The sequence below is a fragment of the Varanus komodoensis genome, unplaced genomic scaffold, assembly GCF_004798865.1.
Source record: "Varanus komodoensis strain SLA01 unplaced genomic scaffold, ASM479886v1 scaffold57, whole genome shotgun sequence".
In the NCBI taxonomy this organism is placed as follows: domain Eukaryota; kingdom Metazoa; phylum Chordata; class Lepidosauria; order Squamata; family Varanidae; genus Varanus; species Varanus komodoensis.
In genome coordinates, this window is record NW_025336182.1 from 2425923 (window position 1) to 2444730 (window position 18808).

Below are 18808 nucleotides of genomic sequence, written 5' to 3' on the forward strand. Positions count from 1 at the left end.
CCCCAAAGCTAAGAATGTTGATATTTCAGGCACTTTCAAAGGCTGAAATTTCCACGTGAGGTTTTAGCCTTGCTCACTGCAACCAACCTTTCTTTTGGAATGGAAGAGGGAAGCAAACACTGAAGGAGGGTTCAACTTGCTTCTCCTGCCGACTCGCCCTGTGCACAAGTGAGCCCAGAAACTGGTTCCTGGGTTTGCGGAGTGGAAGTGCAATGGGCCGGGGGCCGAACGGCACCCTTCCATGCTGCTATTCCAGCACATAAAGTGCCAGCTCAGTTCACTTGGCTGTAACACACGGACGGGCCCCTCGGGAACAAGCAAGCCAGAGCTGTTGCAGCAGCTGGACTTCTGCAGACTCCCAGAATCTCTTCCCTGGAAAGATCCTGCAGGGTGGCACCAGTTACCTGCCCTTTTGAGGCTGTGGACGCTCATCAGGCAGACAACGACCATCCGGAAGATCAGAAGGTCTGGCAGGAAGGAGTAGCCATTCTCGTATTCCTCTTCATCCTCGTTGGCAGAGCTCGTGTTAGGTGGAGAGGGCAAGTAGAAGAGGCAGAGGTTGAAATCCTCCAGGACCGACTGGCAGAGAGACGTCAGCTCGGAGTCCACAGAACTGGGCATCAGAGAAGACAGGGAGACAGGGCCCCCCGAGATCATGAGACAGCCCTCGCAGGGCGCCAGCAGCCACGGGGTGGAGCAGGCTCCCCCTCCAAGCCCTCCCCGGCAGTCCCAGAGTGGATCCAGTGGCCACGGGAACCACTGAGCCTGCTATTTTAGGCAGAACCCCCCCCCCCCATTGGCAGGAGTTGCCCTGTACCCAGCTGAAAACGACGATTATTCTTGTTCATCGACATCCTGCGTTTTTCCAGCTCAGAGGAAGAGCAACTTTACTCAAAACCCATCCCAAGCAGAACAGGCATTTGAGAATTCAACTTTTTCCAGCAGCCGGGCGCTTGTCCTTCCCTAGCACATCGCAGCCCCATCCTGCACGTTCACAGGCCAAAGACGACTTAACCTCACGGCGCAGGCAACACGCCTTCCAGTGAAAGGACAACACTTCCGATTTGCAACAAAGGCAAGACCCAGAACAGATTAAAGGGCCGGGGGCGGGGGAGGTTGGAGCAAGGATTTCTCCCCCTGCATCCTTAAGACACGTGCTTTCCCTAGCGCAGAGGGTTTGGTTCCGGCGATCTGCCCTGGAACGACGCCTGCTCCAGCGAAGCCACGATATGCAGCACAGAGGCACAGGAGACAAGCGGAGGCTCGAGAGACTCACCTGCTCTTGGGCTGAAGGAGCGTCTGCAAGTACAAGAAGCTCACCAGTAGCCTTTTAATGTCTTTGCACCTACAGAGAGGGGTGAAGTGATGGGTTTTAGCAGGGAGGCAGGAACAGTGTGAGTCAGCGCCGGCTTCCAGACTGCCGCTGGCCCAAGAGCTCGTGGCAGCAAGGGATGGTTTTGGCAGCAAAATCCTTGTGCCTTGCACACCGGAACAGACTTTGCTTTCTTTTGAGATCACCGACATGCCATGAACGGCTAATAAACAGCAGGGGATGGCAAAGGGTCGTAGATCAATTGTTTTGGGTGATGGAAACAAATTAATATAATTGGGACAGACCATTCACAGGCATGACCCTATGCAAGTTTAGACAGAAAAAAGGCTTACAACCCTCCGCGCCCTCCAGTCAGCATGTTCTGGTCTTTTTTTCCAGGCGTCTTTTCTGCCTAAATGTGCATAGGATTGTGCCTTAACAATGCTTTCGCTTGAAGTAGCTTGCGTCCCATTCATACTTCTGGAATTGCCACAGGAGGACCTTTTCCTGCTCTTGGCAAGAGCAGCACGTCTTCTTCAGCAAGATTTCTTTAAAAATCAAATTTCTAGTCCTGCAGGATTGAAAGTGCGTAGGTGATTCCTGACACAACCCCAGAAGCCATGGTTACCGGAGGAATTGTGTGCCAATTCCACAGACTGCAAAATTCAGCCTGGACACAGAATTACACCGTGCAGCTGCTCAACGTTTTGGGCAACTACTGCGCTTGTGCAATAACACGAGGATGCAGGGCACCTGAAGCGCAAACCACGGACAGTTTTGTACCTAGCATCCCAAGTTCTCCAGCCTGGATGGGGAAGGATGCACGGACAACCTGCTGCAGCAAGCAGCGGCCGCACTAGCCATCCAGGCATCCAGCTGCTACGCCTCAACACAGAACAGCAACGGGAAGGCAGTGGAAACAGCGCCCTCGAAGACCTGAGAAGCCTTCACAGCAGAACAGTGGTCTTCCCCACCCAGAATCCCCCAGTCACGTCATCTTCTCAATGCCAAGAGAACCTCTGAGGCGAAGAGGAAGATTGCCCCGGAATGCAGACCTGATCCCAGCTCAGACAGCACTGGCCGGACCTGCACATTTATTTGGGATATTTCTGACCCGTCCAATCACTACACATCTCTGGACAGCTCACAACAGTCAGTCAGTCAGTCAGTCAATGCAACAGCGTCCTACTAGCCTCTCAGCCTCAGCTTGCGAGCTATAAAAGGGGCCCAACTGAGTTGCTAGCACAGAGAAAGAGGGCAGCAACATGTTTTTGCACACCGGCTGGATGACATGACATGAGCATTATAGTGTAGCCCAAAGGCTTCTGCAAACCTGCTTCGGGACAGAAAAAAATTCAGCCCTAGAAAAACCAGTTTCTGCAGAACAGAGAAGCCCTTGAGAATAATGAAGCTGGTATTCTTCCATCTAGCACCACACATGTGCAAGTCTGGAAGAGCTGAAGTGCCTCCCCAAATTGAAAGGAGGTTCAAAGGTTCAGGACAGACAACGCTTGGGCTACACATCGCAAACCACACAGCAAAGAATTCCAAGACTTTCCCAACAACAGATCTCCCGCAGCTCAGGTCATCCACGGCTTCCAGGGTCCTAAATGCGCTCTAAATGCGCACAACCGCCTTCTTCTTGTTTACGGAGGTACAAATCTGCTGAAACCGGGCTTCCTGGGGCTGGAATTTTTGCCACCCAGTGTAAGTTCAACAAAAGCTTTCAGGTTAGGCTATAAAAATGTATCAAGCACTACCGAGAGCAAATGAAGTTGGGCACAATCAAACAAAGTTCAGAGAGGGAGGGAAGCATCACTGAGGTCTGTAATACCCTATTTTCTCCTCTTCTTTATGTGTGAAGCTGGGCAAAAAACTCTGGGCCAACCTGGATTAGAACCACACCGGGGGCTACCCTCAAGGTCACTTCCAATTTGGATGAACTCCCTACCATTAAAGCAGTCAAGCAGAGGACGGACAGCTTTGGGGAGCTGTTAATCCCGTGACAGCCATTTAGGCTCTTACCTCTTTTTACTCGGCGAGAGTTTCCTGGTTTCACATTTCTTCAGCTGGTGATACATTTTGGCAGCCTTATCATACAAACGTTTGAGGTTCCCGTAAGCACCTTCGAAGGACACTTCGGACTGGATACTGAGGAGGCACAAAACCCACAAAACCATGTGCATGCGTGATAACGTGGCGTAAAGGTTATTTTATTTTGAAAGAAAATGGCTGGAAGAGCGCGATCCCCTCCCACTGCGCTCGTGTGCCTTGCTGGCCGAGGAGCCCTGAGCTGTTGCAAAGCACGGCAAGCTCCCTTCTCAACTCCGCTTCCTTCGGTTCCTGCCACTCCAGCAACGCTGCCTCCCAGCCTGGGTGTCTGGGCTGCTGTACACATTACGCAGCAGCAAAGCCAAGCCTGCCACTGGGGGTGTTCCCAAGAGGAAGGCAACCCCACTCTAGCACACCAGCCCTGTGGGGCCGGTCTGTAGGGAGGCCACCGCCCCACCCTGGCCAGTACAAAAGCACCCTCCTCCCCCATAAAAGAGGATGTGGGGGGGCGCGCGCGGAGGCTTTCCTGCCTCCGACTACAATATGGAGAAGGTAAAACGGGGGCCTTCTCTGCTGGATCTGACTTTCTGCACCCCCTCAGCCCTTCACAGGTGAGAGAAGAAGACCTGGCCCTGCCCCGAAACGCATTTAGCAGAGACATTACAGAAGCCACCTGGACAACATTCATACAAAACTGGAGGCAGCCTAGATCTGGAGAGGTCGCTGTTCTGAGCATATTAGCAGCGGTGTCCTATTTGAGCTGACTGGCCTGCCCTGTTAAGGGAAATGCCTGCGTTTCTTCATACACATCAGCACAGTGGATCTTGGGCTGCAAGACGGAAGCACAGAACCGGCTCTCCACTTTGCGAGTCAGTCCCTGGAGGGGAAAGGGCAGCTGCATCTCCCCAGCAGAGCGACCGGAGGCCAAGCCAGGCCAGGCCAGTCCTGCGGGAGCTGCATTCCGGCACCTTTTGGCCCATGCTTAGAGCAGGGCAGGCCACACCCGGCAGAGATGGCATCTGGCTGCCCCAAAGCGAAACGCAGGGGGCATCTATCAACCCTCCCCCCTTCCCAGGCAGCCCCGTGGGGACATACTCACCAGCGCAAGTAGCAGTAGGTGGCTTCCACACTGTAGTATTTGCTCCCAGCCAGTGTCCCAAGCTGGTTAAAAGGCATACCTACCCCAGAGAGACAGAACACATCTTGTCTAATAGCTTCAAGGCAGAACCCGGGAGCAACGTCCGAGAGAGCCTGTTTTCTCAAGCTCTATGAAAACAGGGTCATGACAGAGGGACGCAAACAGAGGGAGAACCAGGACCTGCCCTGGGACAGGTGCCCACAAATGACCTACGCACAGGGGTAGCCGGGCTTGCCCGCAATCCCAGATTTGTGGTGGTGAAAAGAAGCAAGGTTCCAAAACGCACCAACTGGGGTGGGGGAGGAGATTAAAATGTCAAATGCCATTCAGTGTCAGCAAGTGCCAAGCGATGCACAACAAGGCAGGTAACCCAAACTCAGCATTCGGTGTGTCTGAGTTGGGGGTGGCTGACCAGGAAGGGGCCTTGGGGCTGTGGTGGACAGCGAAAAGGACAACTGTCTGTGAAGATGTGGCAAAAGAAGGGCAAATTCCATGTGGGATCGCAAGGGGAGGACAATTAAAGTGCCCTTTTTGTCATGTTTTATGAAAATCTATGGCGCAACTGCACATGGACAGTCCTGGACAACGCATCTAAAAAAAAAGAAGCATGTTGCAGACCCTGGAAGAACTGCCAAAATGTGCAATCAAAATAATTAAGGGCTTGGAGAGACTCCTGTAGGAAAGGTTACAACGTCTGGAGCTTTTTCGCGTAGGAAAAATGGAGAAGGGCACGAGTGGCCATAACTGAGGTACACAACATTCTGCATGATGTGGAGGAACTACTAGAACGTGGGGCACTCCAGCAGAGTCCCCTTTAGCACCCCGTGGAATGGCTGCCACCATCTCCCTTCCTTCAGCCTCGCTCCAGTGCATGCGTCCCAACGCTGCTTCGCTGTGCTCGCCACGCGGAACTTTTGCCCTCCCAGTAAATCACACTGAAAGGAATGTCAGGGCAGGGGATGCTGCAGCAGGGGATGCTTGCTTGCTTGCTTGCTTGCTTGCAGATCGTTTCCTCTGAGCGAGCAAGCCGCTGCCTCCCCGCACGCAGGGCGAGGTGGGCGGCAGCGGGTCCAAGCGGGCATGGCGGGCCGGATCCGGCCCCCGGGCTGTAGTTTGAGGACCCATGTCCTAAACGGCTTAGGGCTCACCTAACTGAAGGACTGCCGCCTCCCATACAAATCAGGGATGCAGGCGCTGTCCCTCAAAGAGGTGGGAGGAATGGCAAATAAAAGAAGGGCCTTCGCAGCGGCTGCCCCCTGCCTTCGGAATAGCCCCCCAGTGATGCCCGCCTGGCGCTGTCTCTATTATGGCTTTGGTGCCCAGCAGAAAAGTTTCAATTCCTTTTTAACGCATCGGCCCTGCCCTCCCTTCTGCTGTTTGTTACACTGCTGCTGTTGCTATTATAAGGCTTTACACTCTGACGACGTATCTTGTTTGTTTGCTGTTGTATGTCATTCATGCTTTTTCTTGTCAGCCGCATGAGACCCTTGGGCAGTATGTGGCGCATCACCGGAACAGAAACGAAGAGGCACGCACCCTCCTGCCGCTCCGCGTGCGAGTGCCGCGTGCGAGTGCCGCAGGTGGGCTCTTGCTGGACAGCCCCGCCAGAGCCAGTCCGGGTTGGCCACAGATGCCTGGCAGACTGGCGGGCATTTTGAGGGGGTCGCCACCCGAGGACCCCTGCATCAGACTGCGCTGTGCCACCTCAGGACAGGGACACCGGACCTCTGAGAGCGTCACTTACCGATCTGCGGTGCAACAGAAAGGGCTTGGTAGTAAAACCGCTCAGCCAGCAATTCTGTGTCCACTCCAGCGAGTTCGTTCTGGTACCGGGCTGAAGAGGAACAAAACACACGCGCGGGAGTAAGACAAGGGCCTGAAGTCCAGCCGCAAAGCCACTGGGCAGGCACTGCAGGCAACGAAATGGGGGGCTCTGTCCAAAGACGGAGCCGGTGGGGATGCGCCTCGCTGGGCGGCCAAGGGCCGACTCCCATTTCGGAAAATCGCCCTGGGACTGCGTTCCAGCGGTGGGCAAGGCCGCAAGCAAAGGGGGCGGAACACAGACCAAAAATCTGCTTCTTGCCCTGCTACCCGAGCCGCAAGCGGAACAGTTCAACCTTTTAAACAGGGGGAAACAGTGCCAAAGTCAGGAAACCCCAAACAGTTGAGCACTGGGAGCAGGGGCCGGGGCCGGGAAAGGGCCCGTGGCCGTCCGGGAGAGGCGAAGGGCTGCAGAGGCCCCTCCAGGAATTCACAGGTGGCCCCAGGCCGGAGGGTCCGGACTCCGGGGTTACAGCTGCAGCACTCCAGTCAATGGCGAGAAATGCCTCGCGCATCGGCAGGACAGGCCTCACCCCTAACACGGAGCCCCAAATTAACACGGAGCCCCAAATTAACACTTCTCCGCAGGGACCAGCTGAGCTTCCGAGGGTCTCCAGGGACGGAGCGCGCCACTGCCGTGGGGCAGAACTCTGGCTCTGCCTCTGCCCTCCGGGTGCAGCAGATAGGGAGCGCTGTGCGGACGGCTTTGCTATGCCAGGACCAAATCCTGCTCCGAAGGCAAGAGCCCAGTTCTCCCCTGCACTGCAAGGAGGTGCGAGAGTCACGGGGCCGGAAGAGCGCTCGGTCTCTGCTCCAGCCAAGGCTGTCCTCGCGAATGCTCACCCAAATCCCCCAGGTAAACCAGGCACCGGTGGCAGGCCATCTGCGCCCACTCCATCTCCTTCTCCGACGCAGAGACGGGCTTCTTGCAGCCTGCGGGAGAGACAGGCAAAGAGGCAGCCTGCAGTGAGCACCCCAGGAGAGCAAGCCTGGGCAGGCCTCGCGCTGACAGGCGTCCCCAGGTACCCCCCGCCCGCCCCCCGCTTGCAGCCAGCACAGTGCACAGCTGCACAACACAAGCCAGAATTCAAAACCCCGCAGCTTCACTCGTCCTCTGAAAAGGGACACACTTGAACCTGCAGCAGGCCCGGGGGGATGCCAGGCAAAGCTCCAGCGGCCACCGGGGATCCGAGTTCTCGCAGCAGCCTACCCCAATCTTGGTGCCTTCCAGATGTTGGGACTCCAACCCCCAGCATCCTGACCACTGGATGGCAGCTGAGGTCCAAAACATCTCAAGGGCACTGTGGCGGCAAGGGCAGCCTCACACGGATGAGGCTTCAGCCCAACTCCCTGCAACTCACCCCACACTGCTAGGAGCACAAAACAAGCCGAGGAGGAAGCGGCAGACGGAAGAGCCCCGGCATCTGCATAATTCGCTCCCACTCCAGAACCTCCCTCCCTCCCTCCCTCCCTGTTTTTGAAAGGCTCTGGCCTTTGCTGTTCACAGCATGGTGGTGCAGGTGGCTGCACCGTGCAGCCCAGAACAAGGCCCTGGGAAGTCTCCCCTCCAGGGAAAGGCCTTCGCACCGGATGCTCCTTGGTTCAGGAGACAAGACAACCCGGGTGAGGAAAACAACTGAAGCCTATGGCAGCGTGTGCAGTGCACAGAAAACACGGACAGAAGGTTTTCTCCCTCTCATATTCCGGAAGTGAGTTCATCCACTGAGAGGGGAGTTGAGGCAGCTCTTCATCACAGCGCAGGACATTTATGGAATCTGCTTCCACCAAGCATGTGGTGGCCAGAGGCTTGCATGGGTTTTAAAAGCGTGCTGACAGAGGAGAGGTGGCCCAGTGGCCAGCGGCCAAGATCACTCGAAGGAACCTCTGGGTCCGGAGGCAGGCCGCCTCGAATAGCAGAGGCTGTGGACGGCCACAAGGGAAGACTGGCTTTTTCTGGCCCTCCTCCTGCGCTTCCCAGAAGCCTGTGCAGGAACCAGAACACAAGGGAGGCTTAAGGCCTGCTCTTGTCAGGCTTCATGGCCTCTCTCCATGGCAGCAGAGACCTGGCTAGATGCTGCTGCGTTCCAAACAGATGCCTGCTCTGTTGTTCCAGGGCAGAGGGGAGCAGCTTTTCAGCCCTACCCAGCTGGGACCACATGCAGCAGTGGAGGGAGGGTTAGCCTCCTAGACTGGAGGTGATAATGGCCGAAGCCACTGTTCCCCTGAATCACAGACCTGCAGGCACACTTCCCCCATCTCGGCTTGCAGTGGGGTTGCTTAGCACGCCCAATCCCCCTGCACTGAGCACAGGCCACACCTTCCCTCCCAAGAGCCAGCCTCTCCGTGGAAGCAGCGTCCAGTCTCCCAACAGCTCTTTGGCAGCAGCAAGATCATGCTGGAAAGGATGGCAGGTTGGGTCCAGGGTCACAATCACCGCTCTGGAAGCAAACCCCAAGTTCACACCTCGAGCCCAGGGAAATACGAGCAGCACCGTGAAGGCCAGGCCATTGCTGGTCCAGCCGCTTGCAACGCCAGTTCACAGCATCTCAGGTAGCCGGGCTGGGAAAAGAGCTTGGCTGACTTCTTCCCCCACTAAGCTAACCAAGATGTGGGGAAAGATGGAGAAGCTCGCTAGTCTCTCCAGGGTCTTGGAAGCCAGAACAAATAGGTGGCGTGGGACACCATCCTTCATGGAAAGAATATTTTGGAGGAGAGCCAGAAATGGAAAGGTTCCCAGCTCTGGCCTGCCACCCCTCCAGTCAAAAGGCAACCAGGCTACAGGGCTGAAGAAAGTCCTCTCTGCCCAAGGACATGGGGGCTGCTCCTAGCCAAGGGGCAAAACAGTGTCACTGCAGGAGCTGCTGTTCAGGCTGGGAGAGACTGCAGGCATCTCGACCAGCACAACTTTTAAAATTCTTCGCATTCTTTTAAAACCTTCCCACTCAGGGGAAAAACAAAACATTTGAGCTGCTCAGTAAAAGCCTCATGAAAAACTGGATCTGCTCTGGTTACATGGACTTGCAAAGGGGCTGTTAGCTGGCATTCCCATTCCTGTGGGAATCTAAAAAGCACCTCTACTTGGCCTGTCACCCGTTGCCCAGGCTGGGGCGGAACCTCCTCCACCATTACGCACGCACCACGCTGGGTGTCCATGCTTGTGCATCTTTTTAACCATGCATCTGTTTGGCTGTAATCTGTGCAAACAGCGCCAGGAACTTTGGCTACTGGGCACTAAACGTAATAACTGAAATGAAGGACAAACTGCTATGAGAGGGGGATACGCACACAAGCTTCTTCTCGGGCTAGAGAAGCTAGAGACAATACACATTTGCATGGTTCTCTTAATGCTGGACGTCTGGGTAGATGTGATAAGGATGTAAACGTGGGCCCAACAGGAAAATCCATGGGACAAATAACATACACTTCACAGCTACCATTTAGAAACAGAGAAACAGAGCGAGCCAGAAGGGGCCTCCCGGGCCATCTAGTCTGACCTCCGGCACCAGCCGGCTGCGCTCACGACATGCCCGCCATTTAAGCTTTACACAGTACTGTAAGAGCACAGCAAACACCACAAGCCTTCTAAGTTAGTGCACCCAGTGTTTTAATGTCACCTAGCATTAACAGAATCTGGGTGTATTTCGTTACCCCTGGAAAAAGCACCACAGGCCAGGAAAACGCTGCAGATGAAAGATTTCCATTCTACTGCATAAGAGGTTTCAATATGTATTAAGAATGGCTTTCAGCCTTCCAGAAGAACAGGTAATTGAAGATATAATCTGTCTTGAGGCTATACATAACAATAAACCTGCAAAACAATTTTATGGGTTTTTGATTTTGGTTGTTAATTATGCTGTTCTATTCAATTATTTATTCTATAAAAACGCAGAAACAGAGCAAGTCTGAAGGGGTCTCCTAGACCATCTAGTCTGACCCTGAGCTCCAGCTGGCTCAACTCATGACATGCCCACCATGGGCACATCCAGCCTGTCCTTAACTTATGTATTTGTTTTATCATCAGTTTTATAATTTGGTAGAAGGCTGAAATTTGAGGACTTTTTGACAAAGCAGATTTTGCCCACGGACTAGAAGGACTAGGTCTATTTGTAAGTCAACTACACAGCAGCATAGGAACCTGGGGCACCCCAGAGTCCCCAGGAAGTGGGGGAATGTTTAAGCGAATCTCTATTCTCCTTGCACCCTTTAGACACACATTTCTTCAGCCCAACAGCCGCATGCTTCAAATCTCTCCCTGCAGCCACAAAACTGGCCCAGCAACCCAAGCAGGACTTTAAAGTGCAATTAGTATGTCAAAAGCGACGGCATCTTCGCAAGCGTCGGAAGATGTTCTGAGGCTTCACCAGTTCTGCAGCGATACTGATGCAATGCTCTCAGCAACGGTTGCCAAGGGCACCAGTCTTTTAGCGCTTCATTCAGGGAGACAGATCCTCAAGCTGCAAGAGACTCCCACCAGCCAGGAGCCAGCAGTGAACAACCACAACAGAAGTTGCAACTCGGTGCCCAGGGCTCAAAGGTGGTTTCCCGATCCTGGCACAGGTCACCCCACACGGTTGGGAAGCTTCCGCCCAACATGCACCGAGATTGCTCAGCAAGTGACTGGATTCTCAAGATTACCTATGCAATGAACCGGGTTCTAGTACCTAACCAGATACTTTAAAAAAATCCTAGCCTGCGGGATCAAAAACGTGCCCACCTGTGTGAGATTTTGGCTGGTTCCTTAAAAGCTCGACAGTAACGTGGATATTGGAATTCATAACATCTGTGTGGGCAGATTTTAGTGCATGCGCCTTATTCTAAAAGTCGCACGTTATAGACTTCCAAATATGGACTTCTTACCTATGTATGTATGCAAAACTATGGCAGTTCTTCTAAGCCAGCCTGTCTTTAAGCAACTGCCAAATATCAGCAAGACCAGCTTAGCAAAGGCATCCCTGACACAGGAAAGGACTAACTGTCTGCAGAAGATACTGGTCTATCTGGAGAAAGAATCAGATCTGGTCCAAGGCAGCCTCCTAGGACTAGGTTGATTCGGGAGGGTGGAGGCCACCAAGGAGATGTTTCTACTGGTCTTTCCACCAACCACCCAAGGCACACATCACACTGAGTAAAACCTCTTCCCAGAAAATGGATTATTTCCTATGATGGCCATTCAGCTTATTTGGGGCTTAACCAAAAGTGTGGCAAGATGTGTGTGTGTGTGTGTGTGGGGGTAGATTTAGATAGAAAGCCTCCCAAGACAAGAATAGATAAATATGGCCAGATATTGGAAGAGGCCATCACCCGGGACAAAAAGGCTTTCTTCATAGGTGCATCAAAGCCCAGGTACTAACCCATCAGAGGATCTGTCACGTGTGTCCAGTCAATACAGCACTGAAGTTCCAGCTGGTAGTGAGACTGGACGTAGAGAAGAAGGTGCTGGTAAAACCCAATGCCGGCGACGAGGTGAGTTCGGTAGGCACACTCCAGCGTGCTATGGCTGTGAATGTGCTGTGATGGGAGTGGGTGGGGAAGGAAGGGGGGAAAACGTTAGCACGCACCCACAGAGGCCTCTTCGCTCCCTCCGCGCCCCACTTCTCCAAGAGCAGGAAAGGCCAGACCCATCCGCCGGCAAGCTTCTCTTTTCTGGGCACCACAGCACACTCCTCGGCATGCTGTACTGGCACGGATGCTTTCGCACTCTGAAGTGCATTCCACAGCAGGCCAGGACCAGGGGCAGCTCGGGACTTAAAGCTACTGCTGAGAGATCCAGCACCCACTTGCTGCTAGGACGGATGCCCGCCTGGGGAGGAAGGAAGAGTCAGCTGGAGGGCCCTTGTAAGGAGTCGCCTCCCTTCTCAGTCAATGGATGAGGACATGAGGCCGTTACTGCTGCTTTTTCCTGCCTCCCCAGAGTACAGAACACGGTGACCCCCACCTTCAGGGCTTTCCTGAACAATGTGCAGAAATGTTCTGCTGAACTGCAAGGAATACCTGTCTAGAGCGGAAGGTGCAAGCTCACCTGGTATTCACTCATGCACTCCCTATGGCGTTAAAAGCAACAGGCTAACACTCTACCACAGTGCCTGGACTGAAAGGAGCAGCAGCAGCATTATCTGACCGAAACGCTCAACTCTCTGGGTAGCACTACTTCAGCCTGCATGGGGAGGGCTTGCAAGACTGCAGGCTCCTTTGCGGGCGGGGGGGGAGAGTCTGCAAAGAGTTTTGCGTGTGAGGATGCAAGAAATTATGGCCACGGTTAATCCCAACACACAAAAATCACTCCTCTCTTCCTATGCTGCTTTTTGTATGCAGAAGCTTTGGCTCATCCAAGGCCCCAGATGCAGGTTTGCCCTTCAGGGAGAGCTGAGGCAAAGGCCACGTGTAATTCGGTGGTCTTCCACCAGCTGGCCAGGGGGGCGCATTCCTAGGCAAGACAGAACAGCAGAACCGCCACCAGGATGTTGGAGTGGGGGACTGAGAATGCATCCTGAAGACGGCTGCTGCAGCTGACCTGCTGGGAAGGTGAGCGCCAGGGAAGGTGGGTGGTGCTGCTGAGGCAGAAGAGGAGCCCGACCGCAAGGGGTGGGGAGAATGAGGTGGTCAGGAAGCAGAGCAGCAATGGAAGCCAGAAAGGAGGGGCCGGGAACCACAGGGAGGATGGTGGGAGGACAACCTGGCCATGGCTGGCGGACAGAAGGAGCTTTTAGGCTGTGTGCTTTCCCGCCCACCTCCCTGGCTTCCTTGCAGGTCCACAGGGCAGTGCTAACTCCATTAGCTCCAAGGAAAGCGCCAGGAGAGCATGGATGGGAGGGCCTCACCAACCACCCCAAGGCAGCATCTGTAGCCACCACCCTCTCTAGCTCTGTTTCGCACCTGAAGAGGAGAAGCAGCTATGCCACTTCTTGTCCTCCTCAGCACAACTTACGAAGAAAGGTTTGAAAGCCACATGCCTTTTTGTTCGTTTTAATGAGCTGGATGACTTCATAGTAAACTTTCCTCCACAGCAATTCCTCTGCTTTTCTCCCATAATCCACTGGGTGCAAGAACATCAGCTTTACACACAGTTCACGTAACCTGAAGTGGGAAAATTGATCGAGAAAAGGAAAGGGGGATTAGATTCTAGTTTAGCCACAATATCCACTGCCATGATGGGTCAGCACGACTTTGTGACTAAACAACAACAACAAAACAAACAATCCACAGCCAGAACAAGCAATATTTTGTGATCCGAAATTATCCGGGGTCAACGCACAACAGATCTTAAGATGCCTTTGAGGCAAACCAGCAACCCAAGAAAACACAGGGTAGAATCGCAATGGGACCACTTACCAGGAACTTTTGGAAACTGGAATTCTTGAAATGCACTCTGCCTGGATCCCACCCGCCACCCCACCCGCCCAGGGCCAGCCCAGAAGAAACCCAATAACCACCGTCCCACTCAAGCTCCCGATATGCCACAGAAGCAGTTCAGGTGATCCAAAAAGTAGTATTGTGGGCTAAACACTTCAAGTCTTATCTGCAAGGGCATTCTCAGACCATGCGGGGGGCGAGGGAACCGCTGTGCAGAATGGCCCCCTGGCCTGATAACGGCAAATGCATTTTACAAGGCAGGCATATTCTACCCTTACAAAGCACCGGTGACCACATTTACGTTCTCTTTCGCCTCTTTCCTGAAACTCGAGGTGGTCTCCTGCCATTTCCAACCGGTCCCCCTCCGAACCTGTCTACTTTCCACATGCGCTCGGCATCTTACGGTGCTCAGAGGGCAAGAACAAAAGAAAGCCCCGCTTGCTCACTTGTTTCGCAGGCTGATGTTCTCCGGTTTGAACACTTCTTGATAAGCCGGCTTATTTCCAAGAATGAGGTCCAGGCGATGCACGGCTTCTACCACTGCTCTACAAAACAAAACACGCAAGAAGCAGAGTTTCGAGAGCTGCGTGAGGACGCCACATTCCTCCTCCTCTCCCACCTCTGTTCCTTGAGACATGGTCGCCCAGCCAAGATTCAGAGGGGCCATCCTGTGGCTCCTTTCCCGAGACATCCACGGATGCCTAGAAAACAGACACATGCCCAGCTCGTTCCCGGGGGTCAGTGCGTGGACATTTATTCTCGACTGAGAAGCCGGCCCCCATTTTTAAAACCGTGCCAGCCGTTCGCGGCTTGCTGCACGCTTCCCCGGCAAGGCAGCTGCACGGAGGAAGGTACGTCCAGCAGCCCTAAACACTTCCTGGCAGCGCCTCATGCCAGCAGCCACTGAAAATGCAAATGAGGAGGGGCTCAGGCATGCTCGTGCCACCATAAATGTCCAAAGTCTTTTACTGTGTTACGAACTGCTTGCGTTTGCTGTAAGAGTGTAATATAGGTCACCTTTCTAGAAGTTACACCTGAAAGAATGTAAGACAACCTACTTATCTGACAAGCTGGTCTCCTTTGAAGAAGAGTAGAGCTCTGGTCCAAGCGCCGATTGCCAATTCATAACCAGAGAGTACTGTTCAGTTTCTGGAGGGCTTTGCTTCCCTGACATTATCTGCTTTCCTGGCTGGCCAGTGACAGTCTCAAAACCTCAAGTCCTTTTGAACTGAGGCCACACAATCACTCCAGCTTCTTTAGACCATGATGACCTGCAGCAGCTGCAGCTGCTTGCTGTAGTGTGCAAACCTGCCAAGCATGGGCTGCTTGTGGAGCTGACAAACCACCCACAACCCTGAAACAGCCCAGGGGTTCTGGATGGTCGCCTAACTGTACCGACAACCCGGCCACACCAGGTTTGCAGGCTGCAGCCATGAGCTGAATATCCCAAATAGCCACCTGGAACACTTGGATCCCAAGAATGACATCATCCCGAGGCTGCACAGGTCAGTGTGTGCTCATTAAGTGCCAGAGTACAGGACCTGAGAACACCCTGAGAACACATCGGGCCCTCTGTGACTTGGCAAATCTGAGCTGGGGAACAGCAAGGTAGAAAAAACACACGTGTGTCAACAAGGCTTTTGGCCTTCCAACAGCCCATCAGACGGGGGACACGGAGGCTGCGTGTCCGCTGAACCTCCAATGCCCAGATGACAGTGGGAAAGACAGTGAAAAGGAGATGGGGCCAGGGTGGCCTGGAAGAGGAAAACGAGCTGCAGGGGCAGGGATCTGCAGACACAAAGGAAAGCTGCAATGAATCCTCGGCTGCTCGGGGTCCAGGCTGCACATCCTCTCCTCTGCCACTTTCAGGCAGCCTAAAAGTGGCACAATTAAGATCCCACCAATCCAATGTTTCCAATATACGTGGAAGCAGGGCTACAGCGAGGGGTTAAAAGCTTGGCAATGGGCTTTCTGATACCTGCCAGGTTTGCTCACTGGCAAAAAGCAAGACAGATGCCAGAGTCTATTAAAAGACCCGACAGCAGCACTGCCTGCCAGGCTCCATGGATGCAATCCAGTGACGAGCATGGTGGAAGTCAGAACGAGGGCACTGCACCCGACTGGGCTTCATGGCTGGGTGTGCTGCACAGTGGCTCCAGTGCTGGCCCTCACCGGGGAGCCGGGCCTCCTGCGTGACCACAAAATCCCCACAGGATCTTTCCAAGGCTCCCCTCCCCTCCCCTCCCCTCCCCTCCAAGGCAACAGTGCGACCCAAGAGCTGGGGGTGGGGAGGTGCTGGACCCGTGTCACGAAAAGGGAAAAACCCGGGGAAAGCAGCAGCCTTGGGTCTGAAGGAGGGAGAGGGAAGACTGGAACTTCTTGCTCAGAGACCGAGAGCTTTCTCTGCCCCTGCTGCACAATACCGTCTGGGACCAGTCGCTCGCTGTCGCCATGACCCTCTCACTCAGTGGGGAACCGCACTGTCTGAAGCTCATGGAGCCTCCGCCACCCTCCGTAACAGGAATTGCTTCAGCAACCTGTGCCATCCAGGTGTTGGTGACCACAGTTCCCACGATCTCTACTGCTGCGGTGGCTGGGGCTCATGGGACTTGTGGTCTCAACCCCCAGAAGGGCTTTAGGCAGCATACTCTCATTTTAAAGGGCCGAGGAGCTCCTCCTCAGAGCTCCCCTAAAGGGCGCTCCTGCAGGGCTAGCATGACTGCAGGGAAACACTCGGCCTCTTGGTAAGTGAGTATGGGCTGCCTGGCCTTGCTTAAAAGGACAAGGGGAAGAAACAGACTAACGGGTAAGGATGGATTTCAAAAAATGGTGGGGCTGCACACTCGAAAAAACAAGCTAGAAGGGAAGACTCGCGTCATCTCTTGAACATGAGCAGAAGAGAACACTGAACCTGTGAGTTCAGAGGAGCTGCCCAATGCGGGGAGGGGGTTCCTCCTCCTCGAGCTCTAAAAAGCTGTGGAAAAGGAAAGAAGAGGTCCCTGAGCCCTAAATCTGGGAGCAAAGGGGCGGAAGAAAAAAAAAAGTAGGCCTAAATTAGCTTCAGGATGGTGCAAGCCACACAAGCCCAGAGGTGAGAAGAGGCCTGTGAAATTGGATGAGAACAAAGCAGGCCTGCCGACTGCGCCTGTAGCTCTAGGATGAGAGGAGGAGAAAAGGCACAAACCCGTGATTTTGGGAGCATCCTCAAGAAAGCTGGGCTGTAAGAGTGAACCGAGAAGGCAGCTCAGAAACTGGAAAAACTGCTGGACTCGTGGCAGGCAGTGCCCACTCTGTATCTATTTATTGCTTAGTGAACTCGAATCACACACTCTGACAACTTTTCCAGAGTAGCTAACAAAGTGTAACACCATAAAAGACAGATAAAAGAGGAAACACCAAGAAAGGAGGAACAAAGAGGTGGACCTCTGAGAATGGAAAGTGAACCCCGCTGAAACGAGAGAGTGCGTGTGCGTGTATGTGAGAAAAGATTTTTCTGCAATAGCAAAATAAAGAAAATCCTGTGATACGGGGGAGGAGGAAAAGGAGAAACAAATATGGTGTGAGAGAGCTTCCATCGATCTGAAGTTTTAGAAATCAAAAACAGGGAGGATAAAAACAGACTACTTAAAGACAAAATGATCTTTAGTAGGGGAAGGAAGGGCACATTGGCTGCAGGGCTCCACAGCTGGAAGGGAAATAATTAGAAGCCTTAAGGAGAACGTGCCCTATAATGCCCTATGAACTAGTGTAGTGCAGAACTGAGGGTAGCAGAGTCAGATAAGAGAACACACATTCAAATCCCCACAACCACGAAGTACTGCCAGTTGACCTTGGGCAACTTCTGCCTTCCCAGTCAGAGCTCCTTCACAGGAGTGTTGTAAAAATAAAATGGGGGACAGATAGATGGAGACGTTGGGCCAGTCCTTCACCTTTTCTGTCCTCACTGAATAACCTGCTTCACAGGCAAGCACTGAATGAGGGCCATCCAGTCATCCTTCTCCAGCCTAATCCGTCTCACAGGACTGTTACGAGGATGGAAAATGGAAGCGGGAAAAGACTCTGGGTAGTTAGTGGCTGTTCAGCTGAGCCCCCCTCACAGGGCTGCAGGGAGAACACAATGGGATGTGCGGGAAACATAAAAACGGCAATACCAGGCCGTGTTTCCGCCTAACCTGAACTCCCTAACAGGTCGGTTACAATGAGGACAGAACTAAGTGGCAAAGAAGGGGAAGTGAGCTGGGGAAAGAAAGGGAGACCATGCTTGCCACTCCATGGCCCCCACAGGACAGCACAGAATTGTTATAATTTCAGCATATATAGAAGAAACCAAGCAGAGGATAGAAAGGAGCAGGTCTCTGCACCTCCAGATGTGCTGGGCAGGCCAGCCACCTGTGGCCTTCCAGATGCTGCTGCCGACATGTGGCAGGAGGGAGCTGTCAGACAAGCCCTGGTCTCGTCGCCCACTCGCCGCATGGGCTAGCTCAAAAACGTGTCCAGGGCGGAAACCGTGAGGGGGGCGCCATACACTTTCGCAACTGCCCCGCCCGAGGTCCAGAGGGGGAAGCCTGCAGAGGGACGGACGGGCGGGGGGGGGGGGGGGGGGGCGCCGCCCCCGGGGGCCCCCCCCCCCCGCCCTGGCGGCCTCCAGATGTGCTGGGCTCCGCTCCCACGGGAACTCCCATCGGACACGCCTGGGGAAACGCACGGCCGGGGCGGGGGTGTCTGCGGGACATGGGGGCGCCGGTGTGCGGGCTACGCGTGCGGGGGGACTGGGCTACGGGCGAGGCGCCGAGAAACGTGGGGCGCGGGAGGCGAGGGCGAGCCGGGGGGCGGGAGGGACGTGGCCCGGGGGCCCTGCTCACCGGTAGAGCCTCTTGGTGTGGAGGGCCTTGGCCTCCGGCTCCCCGCCGCCGCCGCCGCTGCCCTGGCTCATGGCGCTGCCTTGGCGGCCCCGAGGCTCCTTCAGCACCCCCGGTCGCCGCTCCAGGCCCCGCAACGCCGCGCCGGTCGCCTCTGCTGCTGCTGCTGCTGCTGCTCGCCCCGCCGCGCCCCGCGCAGGCCCGCCGGCCGCCCGCGCTGCTGCTGCTGCTCGCCCCGCCGCCGCCGCTCCGCCCGCTGCTGCTGCCGCTGCCGCC

General features: G+C 54.5%; 1 protein-coding gene across 3 annotated transcripts in view; it reads right to left on the reverse strand.

Annotated features, from left to right (window-relative positions):
• SMG5 (SMG5 nonsense mediated mRNA decay factor) overlaps positions 1-18692 on the reverse strand; it is a 35228-nt gene extending 16536 nt beyond the window's left edge. For 2 of the 3 annotated variants that reach the window (XM_044449137.1, XM_044449136.1), the window contains exons 1-10: positions 18536-18692; positions 14120-14218; positions 13274-13397; positions 11675-11831; positions 7167-7256; positions 6247-6336; positions 4464-4542; positions 3338-3463; positions 1277-1345; positions 405-613 (exon numbers count right to left, since the gene is read on the reverse strand). In XM_044449137.1, the coding sequence (XP_044305072.1) occupies positions 405-613; positions 1277-1345; positions 3338-3463; positions 4464-4542; positions 6247-6336; positions 7167-7256; positions 11675-11831; positions 13274-13397; positions 14120-14218; positions 18536-18606 (1114 nt within the window). In that variant the 5' untranslated portion in view covers positions 18607-18692. The remainder of the gene's footprint in view (positions 1-404; positions 614-1276; positions 1346-3337; positions 3464-4463; positions 4543-6246; positions 6337-7166; positions 7257-11674; positions 11832-13273; positions 13398-14119; positions 14219-18535) is intronic. The other variant, XM_044449138.1, reaches the window with a different exon arrangement.
• Positions 18693-18808: the final 116 nt, after the last annotated feature.